Genomic DNA, 15,962 nt, shown 5'->3' with positions numbered 1-15,962 from the left:
GAAAATGGATGGATGGATCAAGAAAGCATTGCGTCGATGAATCTCAAGGCCAATGACTGCCATGAGCCTGTATTGCTATTTAACTTGATTCCAAGAGAGGGCGCTGTCTACATTTCATCTGGACTGTTGGCCTCCAGATATCTCATTCACTCTAAGTAGCAAGTCATGTTGATGGTTGACAGAGACATAATGGTGAATGCTTTAAAAAAAAAAAGTGGAAAAAAAAGTTGACTCTGAATGGTTCAAAAACAGTACGTTCTTCTGATGGTGGAATTTTGAAAGACTGTAATGTAGATGCATCGGACGTCAGCTGTAGATGTAAATTTTCTTTTCAAGATTTTTATGCTCTACATAAAAAAATGTTCCAAAATGGCCCAATTTGCTATCAAAAGTGACCCAATTTTTGTTTGCTTACTTCATTTAAGTTAGTATGACCATCTGGAAAATACATAATAATCAACTTTCATATCATCATTCATCATCAAACATGGCTTGTTTTGTACTTCCTGTCTGACACATCTCCTATTCCTCATTCAGCTTTAAGCTAAACGTCACGCTTGTCAGGCCTAAAGCAGAGCTGAGCCTCTGCTTGAGATTCATCCTGTTTTCTACACAACTTTGGGGCTGATCAGGAGCCACCTGTGGGGGACAGAAAGTGGAAAGAAATGCATTTTAACTCCAAGAAAAAAAAAAATAAACAGAGAAACAGATGCGCAGAAAATATGAAAGGCTGCTGAAAAATTGTGTGACAAGAACATCATAGTTTGAATAATGACTGTAAGTTCCTCTGACCTTTCCTTCCTGCTGGACATGAAACAGGACGTAAGTCAGGGTCCGACAGTCATTGCCACTGACTAAATCCTGCTCTGGGGTCTTGGTCTGGATTTTCCTGCTGGAATAAAAATGTGACTGATAATGAGATGCCACAGCATTTTCTAGTTGTTTCAGACACATTATGACGTGAGCCCCTAACCCTAACCCTGCAGAGATTGGAGACGGGTGTACCGCGTGGACCAGGTGGACTATGTTTTGACCTTGCTGATAAAAAATGCACTTATTTGAAACAAAGAGTGATATTCAAGCATAAGTTGCAGTATGACCAACTTCTCTTCCTGTACATGGAGGCCCTTGTTTGCACTCCTTTGTAATAAGAGACAAAGACAGATATTGTATATAAGTATTGAACTGAACTTCATCTTGACCTGAGGAGGCGCAACTAGATTTTTTTTTTTTTGCCACAACAACAACAATAACAGTAGGACTACAACAAATTATATTTGAAGAATTAAATCGCATTTTTTTTTGACTAATTGATTATTCCTTTGTTATATAAAATGTATTCTTTAAATGTCGTGTTTAAAGAATCAATTATAAAATTAGATCAATCAATTATGAACATTTTCTGGTGGTCCACTAACTGACTAATAGGCTTATCATTTCAGTGGGAGACTGTGATGTGTCATTGTACATTGTACTGCGCTGTGGCTGGTTGAAGTTGAACTAATTTGGGTTATTTTAAATATAGAAGATATTTTAGTGGTTCCCAATTTAGGTTGTACAATATTTTTCAGGTTACCTCAAAACTGAACCTAAGTACAGTAGGTTACTGGAGTAAATATACTTGGTTCCTTGTTGTCAGTGGAAAGGGAGGCCACTGGGTTCAGTTTCTCAAATAAAAATGGCGGAAGGTTTCTGTTCAGGAGCAAAGATGACTGTTCTGCACCTTCTGTCTCATTCCTCTCACTCTTCACACTGTGACTTTGTCGCCCTCTGTCTCTCACTCCAGGCTTCACATTTCTTGCTAAAAAAAGGAGCGGGAAATAGTCACAGTTTTTCTTACTCTTTCATATCATTTTCTATCAGAAGGCCATTAAAGAATTGATAAACAGTTGGTGATATTATAGATCAGGTCTAAACTATTCACATTACGATCCTGTCAAAGATGAGACCATGTTTGTTTCAGATTAACAGATGGAGGAAGGCCACTCCTAATTAACTCAGGTTCACTGTTTACTATATGTTATTGAAAACAGCTCTTGCATTGACTCGATTTTTTCCCATTTTTACAACATATGTACGTTTCTTGTGATAAATACCAGTTCATCATGTTATGAAGGGAAGGCACGTCTGTTTGTATTGAAAGGACGAAACTTCTTCTTTTTAAACTGTTGATTTTCACATGAAAGTTTTGTCATTTAATATGAGAAAGTTACATTTTGTCATGGCGAAAAATGTTCAGTGATAATGAGAAAACACCTCATGATATAATGTGAGACTATTTTTGACAAGGTGGCAGCAGTTGATCCTTTCCATGGCAGACATTTTGACGTCTTAAAGCAGGAAAGCACAGGTGAAAGTGATAACATTAATGAAGGCACGTATGCGAGCCAGTTCGGTGGCGTTGTGTTTGCTCTCTCACTGATGTGCTTTACTGGGACACGTAATGAAGAGCAGCTGACATTAATGTTATTTAAGCCTGCTGTTTTCCCACTTTGACAAGTCAAAATGTCTGCCATGAAGAGTTTCTCTGTGCCGCAGCGTCATCATCAAGTTCACATTTTTAACAACAATGCAAAAAAAAAACAAACAACTCTCAACACTGCACTGCTGTTGTGTTGCTGTTTGTAAATGTAGATTATAGAGAAAAATCTAACAACACAGCTGGTTCACACTTCCGTCACTTACAGTGATAAATGGGGGAGAGTGGAGGAAGTCATTGCCGCGTACATGAACTTCTTTAAACTGTGTTTTTTTGTTTGCTTTTATTGAGTATATTTTATGTTGGCAAAGCTTTTATATATTTATTATTATTTATTTATTAACACTGATGCATTGAGTTGTTAAATATAAGGACTTAACTATAGGACTTAATATCCGCTTTAGGGAATATGAACATGTTTTTTTAATATATTGTATTGTATTGTATTGTATTGTATTGTATTATATTATATTATATTATAAATACATGTTCATATTCCCGAAAGCGGATATTAAGTCCTTATTTTTTAATTTTTTTATAAGCATATAAACACACTTGAGTCAGCTTCTAAAATAACAGTTATGACCAAGTTTTTAAGACATAAGTTCCTCACAAGTAACAAGACAAATACAAAGGACATGACTGTGAGTGTCCTGTTCATAGCTATGCCTCTGACCTCATTTGTGTGGGCATCATTGTGTGCATTTCCTCTCAATATTGCAGCCTCCACAATTAGCAAAAATAGTTCAACCAAAGGAGGCAAATGACTTTTCAAGGACAGCAAACAAGGTCAATAGAGACGAGAGAAAATAATTTGTCCATACAAACTGGAAAGCTAAAAGGTCGCACTCACCTGCAGAGGCAGACAGCTGAAGTGATGCAATACAGAAGAAATCCAAGTACACATGTGAGTATGTATGGAAAATACCACGGTGACCAGACTGCTGCTTAAAAACAGATGTGAAGGCATTTAAGTTAGCATGCAGTGTGAGCTTTGAAATGCACTAAGCCTGATGTAGAGATCAGATCTGCTGTGTGCTCGACCTACCTTCAAGTTCCTCAGACACTGTTAAATTCCACTCAGTAGTAGTTACAGTATTTACACTATTTGCAGTACATCTATAGAGTCCTGTGTCATTATGCTGAACATTAGAAATGTGCAGGTTTAAAGGGAAGTTTGAGTCTACTCTCAGTCTGTGAGAGGTCAAATTTGAAAAAGTCTGATTCTTAAAGATCACATGAGCAAAAAGAGAGCTGCTGCCTTTGGTCCAGTTTATTTGCATTATATTTGCCATGGATGCGTTGCAGGTGAGTGTGACAGACTTTCCACTGGACACCTGCATACTCCTGCGGGAAACTGGACCATTGTCTAACACTGAAAGAAACGATGAGTCAATATAAAATGAAATCTTTCATTAAATCTTGACAAAAGCTTGCATCACAAACACAAATCTCTATTGTACCTGCAACAAGTTGGTGCATCAGTAACAGCTGAGTGGAGAGCAGAGCTGCTTGGTTTAGATGAAACATGATGACCATCAGACAGTCAGAGTGGAAACTCACATTTTTTTGTGTGTGTATTTGTGCAAAGAAGAGGAAGTGGTGAGTTGTTGTTTATGGTATGCTTCATACGCATATTTAACACCACTTAAGTCATGTGACATTCACAATCCAATCCAGTTGAATGTGTTTAGTAATTTAAATGAGTGGACAATCATTTTCACTCAAGTTAGAATCTTGACAATTCAGACTTGGTCCTTCTTGAAAACACACCACAACATGATGTTATCAGTGATCAAATGTTAAACTGAAACATAAAATGCACATAACAGACCAACCACAAGCAAACCACGTCTGCATAGAGCTGAACACGCGTTTGTGAACCCATTGTGACTGTGCTCTCAGAGCGTATCAAATAGATTTTTGATGCTTATGAGAAGCATAATAAGGAGGCCTTGTCACCTTGTGAATTACATATGCATTTACCCTGAGGAGTCAACAGCTTCTGCTCTGGAAAAGTTCATTGTTTTGATCGCAGGGCCATTCTGGCACCATTACGAGCAACCATCATCAAACTATTAAACTCTGCACTGTAACGGACACACATACTTTTTCCCGGAAATGTAGAAATGTACAGATATATGCAAATATCTGATATTTTACATCTTATACTTTATTTTAGATTTTATCTTATTTTTTTATATTTTTCATTCTCATTTTCTTGGTTGGGAAATTGCAAGTGCAATGTCTGTACGTAAAAAGAATTTCCCCTCGGGAATAAATAAAATTTCTGAAAAAAATCTGTTGCTTTAATAAGATGGCCTCTGTATGTATGTATGTATGTGTGTGTGTGTGTGTGTGTGTGTGCGTGTGTGTTGTATCATTTTATACCATTTGGCATGATCAGACAGATATTGTTGTCTGTGTCTCATGTCCACAGAGTAAAAGCAGCAGATCCACACACACTCACATTTGCCCTCCACTGGCATAACTGAAAGTAAATCTACACTCGATGGGCCTCTCAGAAAGGTCATTTATTTCTGTTGAGTAGACCCCATGTCATTCCCCTTGCAGAACGACAGGGGGCGCACAACCCCAACTGCCTGTCAAGTTGACTTTATGTCCATTGTGACAAACATTCTTAGCAACTTGCCTTGTTGGGCTCACAGTGCAGAACAGATTGGGAAACATTCAACACAACATAACTCATATACACAGGAACATATTAAAATACACAGAGTACCACAAATACAAAATACGCACGAAAAACAAAATCCCTTAAAGTGACAGTTTTGGTTTTAATGTTTTGAGCTGGAGGTGTCAGTCATCCATTTGTTCTCTCTGTGATAGCATTCGCTTGGAGCACCTGGTTTGAAATGCATAAATATTATGTCAGTTATATTTGATCCTTCTCATTTGAATGGCTCGTCAGTTCAGTAGATCAACCATAGATCAAATTGAGCCTCTCTATATACTGACTCCTCCGCTTGTTATTCGTCCTTCCCTCTGTGCCGAACTGTGGTTGGGAGTAGACCACCTGTGGAGACAAGTAAAAATAAAGTTCAGGGTTTCTCCAAGAATGACAAGAAAAGCAGAGAAATGTGAAAGTATCAAATACGTCAAACTTTATCTGACCTCTCCTTCCAAGTCGTGACGAAACTGATCCGGGGTCTGGTGTGACTTCCTGGTCCCCAGTTTTCTACAGAGGAAAGGCCATGACCAATTAAGACACCAAACTTCATAGCACATTGCAGGTGTTTCAGGTGCAGCTCATCACATGAGGTGCAGTGGACAATAAACCCAAATTAAAATTTTTCAAAAGTCAAACACATAAAAGGTGTACTGTATCGGAGGCTGCAGTGAACTCACAAACACTTATGGGAGGAGTACTCATATCCTTTACTTTAGAACAATTAACAATATCACAATGTTAAAATGCTGCATTGCAAGTAAAAGTCCTGCAAAATTTTTATGTAAAAGTAAAGAAGTATTATGAGCAACATGTATTTAAAAGGGACAGTTCACCCCAAATCAAAAGGACACACTTTTCCTCTCACCTGAAGTGCTATTTAACCATTTAGATGGTTTTGACGAGAGACACCGAATTTTGGAGATATCAGCTATAAAAATGTCTGTCTTCTCTTGAAAATAAGGGAACGAGATGAAACTTTGCTCGCGATGCTCAAGATGCCAAAACAATTTCATTTTCCTTAAATATCACCATGTAGAAGAAAGCACGCATTTATTCACGGGTGAATAAAAAATTTCAAATTAATTGAGCAAACTAAGCTATCTAACAGGTCATCAGTCACTATTTACATTTTACCCGTCACAAGCAAAAGTCTCTCGTCCATGAGTAGATGTTTCTTTTCATACAGTAAAACGTTGTAGTTTGGTAGAAAGAAAATAGTTTCTATATGACACTATTCACGACAAGGTCTGTGGATTATCATGATTTCTGGAAAGAGTGTTTAAATTTTTGATTTTGGTGTGAACTCTCCCTTTACAGTGTCAAAACACTGTTCATATTTAAAAATTAGCCTCTGTGAGTGATATAATATTGTTCAGGATTTTAAGCCATGACTGACATGTCAATGTCAAAAATAAGGTATCGAAAATTTTTGATTTGTTTTCAGTTATTTTCATGTTCTATGCTGAATTATGTTGGGTGTGAATTCAATTTGTCAGCATTAAGGTCAATATGTGTCTGTAACAAAGAGGATCTAAAAATGTCAGGTATCAAAAATCATTGTTGAATGCTATGATATTTAAAGTAGGCTTACTGACTTTTTCTTTCAGTAGATCTTGATTTATTTCAGGAAACATTTTAACAGTAGGGTATATTTTATGTTGGTAAAGCTTTTATTAATTTATTATAATTGTGAGGCATTGAGCTGTTAGAAATAATAATAAAATAATATAACATAATATAACATAATATAATAAAACCATGTTCAAATTGCCTGTGATGAAAGTCTGTAAACACACTTGAGTCAGCTTCTAAAATAACAGTTATGTCCAAGTGTTTATGACATAAGTTCCTCACAAGAAACAAGACGAATACAACGGACATGACTGTGAGTGTCCTGTTCATAGCTATGCCTCTGACCTCATTTGTGTGGGCATCATTGTGTGCATTTCCTCTCAATATTGCAGCCTCCACAATTAGCAAAAACAGTTCAACCGAAGGAGGCAAATGACTTTTCAAGGACAGCAAACAAGGTCAATAGAGACGAGAGAAAATAATTTGTCCATACAAACTGGAAAGCTAAAAGGTCGCACTCACCTGCAGAGGCAGACAGCTGAAGTGATGCAACACAGAAGAAATCCAAGTACACATGTGAGTATGTATAGAAAATACCACGGTGACCCGACTGCTGCTTAAAAACAGATGTGAAGGCATTTAAGTTAGCATGCAGTGTGAGCTTTGAAATGCACTAAGCCTGATGTAGAGATCAGATCTGCTTTGTGCTCGACCTACCTTCAAGTTCCTCAGACACTGTTAAATTCCACTCAGTAGTAGTTACAGTATTTACACTATTTGCAGTACATCTATAGAGTCCTGTGTCATTATGCTGAACATTAGAAATGTGCAGGTTTAAAGGGAAGTTTGGGTCTACTCTCAGTCTGTGAGAGGTCAGATTTGAAAAAGTCTGATTCTTTAAGATCACATGAGTAAAAAGAGAGCTGCCTTTGGTCCAATTTATTTGAGTTACATTTGCCATGGATGCGTTGCAGGTGAGTGTGACAGACTTTCCACTGGACACCTGCATACTCCTGCGGGAAACTGGACCATTGTCTAACACTGAAAGAAACGATGAGTCAATATAAAATGAAATCTTTCATTAAATCTTGATAAAAGCTTGCATCACAAACACAAATCTCTACTGTACCTGCAACAAGTTGGTGCATCAGTAACAGCTGAGTGGAGAGCAGAGCTGCTTGGTTTAGATGAAACATGATGACCATCAGACAGTCAGAGTGGAAACTCACATCAGGTTTGTGTATGTATTTTCAGCAAAGGCACAGAGAAGAGGAAGTGGTTAGTTAGTTACTTAGTTATTTAAATGCTCAGTGCCAACGTGCGTGGAGACTGATTCACATGTTTGATGAAATATAAAGTTAAGTCATGTGGGAATCATGCAGTTATTCAATTCCACTTGTAATACTGATAATTCAAAATTCAAGCTTGTGCCTTCTTTTCCCATTTTATTTTTCAGTCAAGAAATTGTAATATGAATTGCACATACTTGTGCAATGTTCAACTGCAGGAAAACCGCAAGTGTGGCTGTAGGTTCGCAGTTCTGAGAGAATTTTCACAGTTGCACAGCCCATTGACTACCTTATAATGCTTATGCTGTTTCATGTCGCGTTGTTCAGCATGTGATAAAAGCAACAAATATTGTATTTGTTTTCAATCACGATTGTGGAAATCACAGAACTGACGCATTAGTAGACCGTTTTTCACTGAACACATTTTGACATATCGGCGCTGCGCTTTGTCCTAATAAGCTCAGCTATGTTTTGACTGATAGCCCCTTCTATGTAATTCCTAAAGCCCTAGAGGGACACACACCTTCAACTAAAGCCAGTTGAAAACAATTAATTAATGCTAGATAAGCCAAAGACATCAGTGGACCAAGTATACTCCCTCTGATTGTCTCTGAAATTTAAAAACTGCACTCTATGTTTAAAATTAATTTGAGTTTTATTAATTTGTACTATCAAATTAATTTAATAATTTCTTCTCTTTCTTTCTCTTTTCTTTTCTTCTTCTCATGTATAGTATACCTTTATGCAGTGACTGGCAGAGAGCTTCATCACATGGTTCAATGACAGTCACATGAAGCTCAAAATGGTGGAAGCATGCATGCTTCACACAGAACAAGATCAGTACAGTCAACACAGTTTCAAGGTGGACACTCGAGATCATGTGAAATATGACAACAATGCGCACTTCTGCTTCTGAGTAACCTTGTTGAAACAAGGACAAAAAACACGAAGATGTTAAAATAAAGATGATGTTTCACTTCACTCTCTTTACTTTACACTGATAGCTTTAGCTTTTTTTATTAGACATTTGTGCAAAGTTTTGTCATAAGTTGTGTATGAATTCTTGAGTTATTGCTAAAAATGTGACCCACCAAAATCTAATCGCATCCAAGAAGACATTTGTGGAAAATTTCCTCAAGAGACAGGGAAAAAAACATAAAGCCTCTGACCACAGCTATCCATACTACTTTGGTTGATTTGGTGTTTTTTGTGCTCCCTTGATTTTTTCTCTTTTTTCCCCCTATTCCTCTCCTCATTCCTGGTTGTGTGAGTGGATGTGCTGAGCCTCCCTTAAGGGTCCAATGCAGAGCTGATCTGGGCGTTCCTGTTCTCCGTCACCTGCCTCCAATTCTCCAATGAGCCGCCTTTTAAAGTCCAGTCTCTCTTCTCCACCTTTGCCAGACTCTCCCTCTGCCTTATCCAGATCGGCTCTCCTTGTATAGAGAGTTTTTCCCTGTGAAGGCCAAGGTTCACCTGCCCATGCTCTGCTTCCGTGTTCATTCTGCCCTCCTGTTTGTGAACGGACCCCTACTCAGCTCCTCGGATTCCTGCTGGAGGAAATGGAGACCACGAGCACTCACCCGTCGTTCTTCCCCGAATCAGCTTAGTCTGAAAGCTTTTGTTGGTTAGATTCAGCATTTTTTTTCATCTTCTGTAAGGAAAACCTCCCTAAGTTCAGTAAATTCTCGTGTTTTTCCATGTGTCTTGCTTTTGGGGTCCCCTTTATGAGAAACATAATTACTACAGAGACATAAAAAGTTTCTGTAGTTACCCTACTGTCAGTGACACATGGAAAACAGTAATAAAACATTTTTAAGCAATTTTTTATTTTTCATTTTTTGTTTGATCATTGTTCTGTATCACCTTTTCACAATATTAAATTGAATTCCCGCATTTCTAAATTTCTCATTTTGAGCTTCCAGATGACAATTGATTATTTCAGAAAGTGTTTACAGAATAGTGCCGTAAATCTAAATATTAAACCAAACTAACTACATGTCAAAAGGAAGATGGTCTGACATGAGAGGCTCAGTTGAGATACAAAACAAAATATTTATTAAAAATTACATTCTCTTATAATTAATGGGATATTCTTTAAAGCATTGTCATATAAACTGTGAACACAGTGAAGATGATGTTTTTACTGATGCACCAGGTGCTGGAATTATATCTATAAGAGAAGGCATCCATGAGGCATAGGCAGATCAGAATCAGAATCAGATTTAAAAATACAGGCATGTACATGTGTAAAAACAATATATACATTGTATATACAAAGTAAGTATGATGAAATAAAACATAAAGGAGAAGAAGATGACCAGCAGTCTTTGTTGTACATTCTCTGACTGTTTAGCCTCGCAGTGGAAAACTAGGTCTTCCATTTGCTCTCTACCAACTCCTCATTTCCTTTTTTCTGCCCACACACTGAGAGGCAACTGAGTCAAAAGTAAAAAAAAAAACAGGAAAAGGAAACACACTTTAGATTACTTTACAGTCTTATATAATTTACACCGCCTATGGTGTGATCACAAATACAACAAAAACATGTCAGTTTGCTCAGTTGGCTTCTGTTCAGATTATCATTTTAATTAGTAATCACAGGGTCTATGAGGAAGTGCTGTACGCAGCATTAAAAAAGGGCCTGTGTGCATTTTTCAGGCATTTCTGAAGCTGAGTTAATTGTGCATGGAGAGAATGAGGTGGGTAAAGTGTAAAGGCTGAGAAGGCTGAGAAGGCTTTAAAGGCGTGAACGGTCACGAATGGTGCTTTTATTGTATTGTGCACCAGCAGGGGCTGCTCTCGTCACCGTTCATACACCTCACCACAGCAAAGCGGTAGCATTATGCAAAAAATCGGTTCGCACAGTCACATTGTGAAGACCCCCCTTACTTATGGGAACAAAACATCCCCACAATGTAAATCATTAAATATTAATGTGAAGATTTGTTTTAAGGTTAGACTAAGGTCAGGTTAAAGTAATGGTTAGGATTTTAGTAATGTGCATTGTTTTGGTTAGGTGGTGGTTGAGCCTCCAGGAAATGAATGTATGTCTGTCCCCAAAAGTGATGGAAACACAGCTGTGTGTGCGTTTGTGTGTGTGTGTGGTGTGTGTGTGTGGTGTGTGTGTGTGTGTGTCTGTGTGCGCTCTTGCAGCCTGTGGTTCCACAGAAGTTGTTGTCTGTTGGTCCGAGTGGTTTATTGAACAGTTTCTCCTCTACCTTAGGTGCTGACAGTCTTTTGAATACAGCTGTCTTTATGTATGTTGCCGTTTCCTTCGAGCTTGCTATAGCATTGCTGAGTACCCTATATATTTTTCAATGACTTCTCCATCTCCAAGAGATTTTCTCAAAGCCCCTTTCGTCTTGACAGCGCATTGTAACTGTGAATCATGTGACTTACTGTATAGGTTCTGCAAAACTATTACTGACCCCGTTTCTCCTAATTTCAGTACTGTAACTCATTTGTACACAGTATTCACAAAAAATGTAGCCCCAACACTCTAAAATGCACTGTTGTTACTGTTTTCTTCCAGTAAGGTTTATTTTTTGATTAGTTTAATTATTATTTTATTATTTCATTATTTTTTTTTTTAGTCATACAATGAAATTACAGGATAGGATTTATCATGTACAGCACAAGCTTTTTCCCTGTCGGTGGCCTTGCTCTCTTTCTCTCTCAGGGCTGATGGAGCAGAATTTGATTATTGGCTGAACATCTTTTTAAAGGGTAAACTTTGACAAAAGGTCTGCAGAGGGCTGCAACTGCCAGAGGGAAAAAAAAGCGAGCTTCTTCAATTTATTTTATGGTTGGGAAAAAGCATTTTGAATGTTTAGAATGTGTGTCTCATATTTGTGTGTGTGTATGTGTACTTGAGTGAAGGGGCATTATTTCTTATAGATATTTATAGATATCTGCTAGTTACATGGCCCCTCCCACCCTGTAGGCTTTGTTGAGCGTACTGGATGGTGTTAAGGTACATGTTTGTATCAGAAGGTTTTCCGTTGTCCGAATGCCAGGGTAACAGATGAAATTTGAAATCTGCAGAAATAGAAGTCAGCAGACGCCTTTGGCCATGGTCACCAGAGACTCAGAGATGAGAATATATTTTCTCACCAGCGACATGTGAATCCCTTCAGTATCATCTCATTTGTTCCCATTAACAAACGAAAAACCTCTCCAAACTGTCTGTATTAACACAACCATAATTAGCGCTGATTAGCTATTTTGATTGGATTTGCTTCCCCGTGCCTTACTTCTCTTCGATGTTTGCAGCTGGGAAATTAAGAGAGCAGAGCAATATTGTGAGCATTCAAGCGAAACAGGAGACCTTCAACGTGATCATGTTGTGAGACTCTGCACTCACAAACCCTCAAACCTCAACCACACACTTTCAAGACATATGTACTGTATGCTTTCACATGCACATCAAGAACACATCTCTTTTCAAGACGCTAGGAGCCAGTGGAGTGTACACACCCACACCCACCCACACACACACACACACACACACATACACACAGATCTTCTACCTCAGAGAAAGAGATGATAGAAGACCTGTGATTAAAGAAAACTCCAGCAGCAAAAAAGAACCTAATTGAATGTGTAAGCTGTGTTTGTGTATATGTGTTTTATAGTCTGCGAGTGTATATGTGTGTGTGTGTGTGCGCGCGTGTGTGTGTGTGTACGTGAGTGATTCTGTGCGACTGTGGCTAGTCTCTGACCCTTTCAGGCATTGATGGATGTTTGTGAATATTTGAGATGCCTCTCGGAAAGCCCCTGGCAGAACACCGAGACATCAGACGAACTAATACCTCTGTTCTCCATCTTGAATACTGTATGATTCGCTCGTATGCACGGTGCATGAATTTAAATCAGTGGCAGCACAGAACAGTTTTTATACTGATGGCTCGGAGAGGGACCGTGTATTCTTTGGTGGACGTTGCAGCAAGTTGAGAGATTAAACAGTTTGTCTGATTAAGTATTCATCTTCTCCCAGCTATACTTCCAGAAAATGGTGAAAGCAAATCTACTGTAAATGTGCGTCCTTTTCTGAGTCAGTGTTTAATCTCTCACACTTATCTCTATGTGTTTGTGCGTGCATATGTGCAGAGGAAAAAGAAGAAGATAGACAGCTAAACAGGTGGCAAAAACTGAGACAGATGACAGGATGTACTGTCTATCAGGTTGCATGCATCACATAAAAATCAAGCTGCTCTTAACATTTGAAACATTTGGTTAGCATGTTTTTCTGTTGATTTTTTATAGGAGATGAATGTGTGTGATAAAAGCTTATTTTGGTGCTGTTTTCTTCACAGTGTCTTCCAGAACTGATGCTTATACACTGCTCATTTCTTGTGCATTTTTATTTATTTTTCTTTATTTTAAGTTTTGATGATGGGTCCATGTAGCAGCAGTTTAACACCAGAAACTGATGTTTGCATGAGTGGTATGTGGTCGTGTTTTAGTATGAGTTTAGTTTCAGTCAAAGACCGACCAAAACCACAGTTTCTTGGGTGTTTCAGGTCCCTTTTTGACTTTTTCAGAAGCGACTAAATCATCTGTCCATTACCTTAACCATGTGCTGTGTCTAAAAAAATTCATAAACAGCACTAATCATGCTGTAGTTACTCTAAATGGATTTTGTATTGTGGGGAATAGAAGCAAAACAAATAAACTAACCACTGAACATTTTACAAATGTTTAAAGAAGATTTTGCATTGTACTATTATAATACTGTCATATTCAACATTATTAAAATAAACAAAGCAGTGCAGCATAAACAGAGATATCATTCACCTCACCATCACCTCATTTCATTACATTTCAGTTCAATTCAATTTATTTATATAGCACCAAATCATTACAAAAGTTATCCAATGACACTTACAGTATGATCATACTGTTTAGCACTTGGCGACAATGGCAAGGAAAAACTTTTCTTGGGGCAGTTTATCAGACTTTGGACAGAGTGATACTTCTTGGTTAAACAACAAGAACAAAAAGGTCAGTCTCTGCAGGGATCCTTTCCATAATGTTGCCAGACACTTAGAGTCACAGTTTCTCAGCCTCTGAGTAACAACAAAAGCACTTTTAGTGTTCCTAATTTTGACAATCTGAGTTTCCTCAAAGGATTACCTTGCAGCCATTGCAGCTGTGTTGATCCCCTGGACCAAATTACCGTCTCCACACCAAAAGGTATAAATATAGAGTCCAGGTTTGAAATGACCAGAATTGCCCTTTAACCTGAAAAGTAAGAGACAGTAGTTTAGTCATCTCACCAGCTTACTATATAAAGTTTGTCAGTGTTGTATTGTTGCATTGTTTCACAGCTGAAGTTTTGCTCTAAATCTCCCAAGTCCTTGCACCAAACTTCCTGCATGGCAACAAAACACGGAGGCAAACAAAGGTCATTTAGTAAGTCCAACAATATGGAAAACACTGTCAAAATATCTGACAACAATTATACACATGAGGCCATGTTAGGGGAATAAAACTAAATTCAGCATGTTTTCAGTGCTTGTTATTCAGTGCAGGTAGAGCAAGAAAAACAGCAGAACACCCACACACACACACACATGCATGCATGCACACAACCTATCAAATACACACAGAAAAAGACCTGGGGTGTGTGATAATCACAGCATCTATTTAAACAGGTAGATTTCCTCAGAGGGGATGAAGTTATATGTAAATGATAGCTTGCAGTGGGAAGAATTCATTCATCCTGTCCTCTCTATTGAAAACTCAGCATGCTGCAGTGGGCGCCTCAAACTGTCCTTCTTAATCACTCTTTAATTACTCCTCACTGGAGCATGCACACCAATCGTGGTGTGTAATCCTGAAATACTTAAATCCTAAAATCATTGAACATTAATCTTTCAGTACATGAGGGCAGGGGGTCTTTCTAAATATGGATGTAGGGTCTGACTACCACAAAGGGACACGAGCACAAATTGCCTCATAGATCAATAATAAAAATTAAGGTTGTACAATCAAACTCATAAACCTGGTCCTTTTGACCTTTTTGCTTATATTATCTTGGCCTAATTTTGTATTGCATGCGCAACTAAATGTTTTTTTTTTTTAGCTGTTTTGCTTTAATGGCGTACACATTTATCAAGTAAGTCAGTCCAGCTTGCATTAACCCCATTTACAGGTAGCAGGCAGCCATTTTCAGTAAATGTAATGACTAGTTGGTGAAGAAAGCTGAAGAAGAATCTCCAGAGCGAGATATTTTTTCAAGACCTAAGAGGAGAACGAATGACGGCTTTTTGTCGCTTTGTGGTGGCTATAGAAATACAAATCTAACTGAAATGCAATGTTGTCTGCTGACTGTTTAAGTAGGAAATATTTACACTCAAGCTGTAACAAACCTTTTCAAAGATGTACCGTACATCTGTCAGCTTGGTTTTGGGGTCATTCTGCCCCCTAGTGACCAAAAATCAACAAACACAACTTTAAGTAAATGGTGAAGCAAAACTGAGCGCTGGTTACTGCATCTATAGTATGTGCCTCTGTAAAAGCATCATGAAGACACATCTGAGGACTGTTCCTACCAATTCAGAAAGAAAGACAGAGCGACGGAGGGTGGGGAAAATAATGGAAAAACCGAAGACATAACTTCATCACTCATTTCTGTGATTATAGGGTTTCATCCAAAAATATCTGATGATTTTATCACTGCTGTATTCTTTGGTTCATAAAAAAGACAGCACTGGAGACATGCAAAAAATAATCTGAAATCATCTTCTATAGTGTCAAGACAGATGGTACAGATGGACCTCGAACATAATCAGTTACGTTTTTCTTGTTACAAGAGCAGCCTGTATTTGAAGAAACAGTATAACAGTTTTTGTGAATATTACACAAACACACACACTTTCCTCGGTTCCTCCCCCTCCTCCTCTACTGTTCTGGGGAGTCCAGACGT

The 15,962-nt window shown here is 38.1% G+C and overlaps 2 protein-coding genes across 6 annotated transcripts; both read right to left on the bottom strand.

The window, feature by feature from the left end:
• Positions 1–268: 268 nt before the first annotated feature.
• Positions 269–4,155, bottom strand: LOC124067633. Of its 4 annotated transcripts, none has more exons than XM_046405169.1 (5): positions 3,943–4,155; positions 3,528–3,854; positions 3,333–3,426; positions 793–889; positions 269–639 (listed from the first exon to the last, which is right to left on the bottom strand). In XM_046405169.1, the coding sequence occupies exons 1-5, from the start codon at positions 4,016–4,018 to the stop codon at positions 523–525; spliced, it is 711 nt and encodes a 236-aa protein (XP_046261125.1). In that variant the 5' UTR covers positions 4,019–4,155; the 3' UTR covers positions 269–522. The 4 variants fall into 4 exon arrangements, with proteins under 4 accessions (XP_046261125.1, XP_046261126.1, XP_046261124.1 ...); XM_046405170.1 differs by having other exon boundaries at positions 3,333–3,423; XM_046405168.1 differs by having other exon boundaries at positions 793–892; positions 3,333–3,423; positions 3,943–4,153.
• Positions 4,156–4,994: 839 nt separating this feature from the next.
• Positions 4,995–9,136, bottom strand: LOC124067634. 2 transcript variants are annotated; one of them, XM_046405171.1, is made up of 6 exons: positions 7,873–9,136; positions 7,461–7,784; positions 7,266–7,359; positions 5,615–5,678; positions 5,459–5,516; positions 4,995–5,345 (listed from the first exon to the last, which is right to left on the bottom strand). In XM_046405171.1, the coding sequence occupies exons 1-6, from the start codon at positions 7,946–7,948 to the stop codon at positions 5,278–5,280; spliced, it is 684 nt and encodes a 227-aa protein (XP_046261127.1). In that variant the 5' UTR covers positions 7,949–9,136; the 3' UTR covers positions 4,995–5,277. The 2 variants fall into 2 exon arrangements, with proteins under 2 accessions (XP_046261127.1, XP_046261128.1); XM_046405172.1 differs by having other exon boundaries at positions 7,266–7,356.
• Positions 9,137–15,962: the final 6,826 nt, after the last annotated feature.

Source organism: Scatophagus argus, chromosome 11 (assembly GCF_020382885.2).
Source record: "Scatophagus argus isolate fScaArg1 chromosome 11, fScaArg1.pri, whole genome shotgun sequence".
Taxonomy (NCBI): Eukaryota; Metazoa; Chordata; class Actinopteri; family Scatophagidae; genus Scatophagus; species Scatophagus argus.
Note: the sequence above shows the minus strand (reverse complement) of the source record. Positions and strands in the feature narration are given on the sequence as shown.

Bases quoted from the DNA above. Each gene is read 5' to 3' on its own strand.
- LOC124067633 (XM_046405167.1), bottom strand. From the start codon at position 4,018: ATGGTCATCATGTTTCATCTAAACCAAGCAGCTCTGCTCTCCACTCAG. The intron at 3,855-3,942 runs GTACAATAGAGA...CGTTTCTTTCAG, and splicing joins GATGCACCAACTTGTTGCAG to TGTTAGACAATGGTCCAGTT. The intron at 893-3,332 runs GTGAGTGCGACC...TTTTTATTCCAG, and splicing joins TCAGCTGTCTGCCTCTGCAG to CAGGAAAATCCAGACCAAGA.
- LOC124067634 (XM_046405171.1), bottom strand. From the start codon at position 7,948: ATGGTCATCATGTTTCATCTAAACCAAGCAGCTCTGCTCTCCACTCAG. The intron at 7,360-7,460 runs GTAGGTCGAGCA...TCTGTTTTTAAG, and splicing joins AGTGTCTGAGGAACTTGAAG to CAGCAGTCGGGTCACCGTGG. The intron at 5,679-7,265 runs GTGAGTGCGACC...TTTCCTCTGTAG, and splicing joins TCAGCTGTCTGCCTCTGCAG to AAAACTGGGGACCAGGAAGT.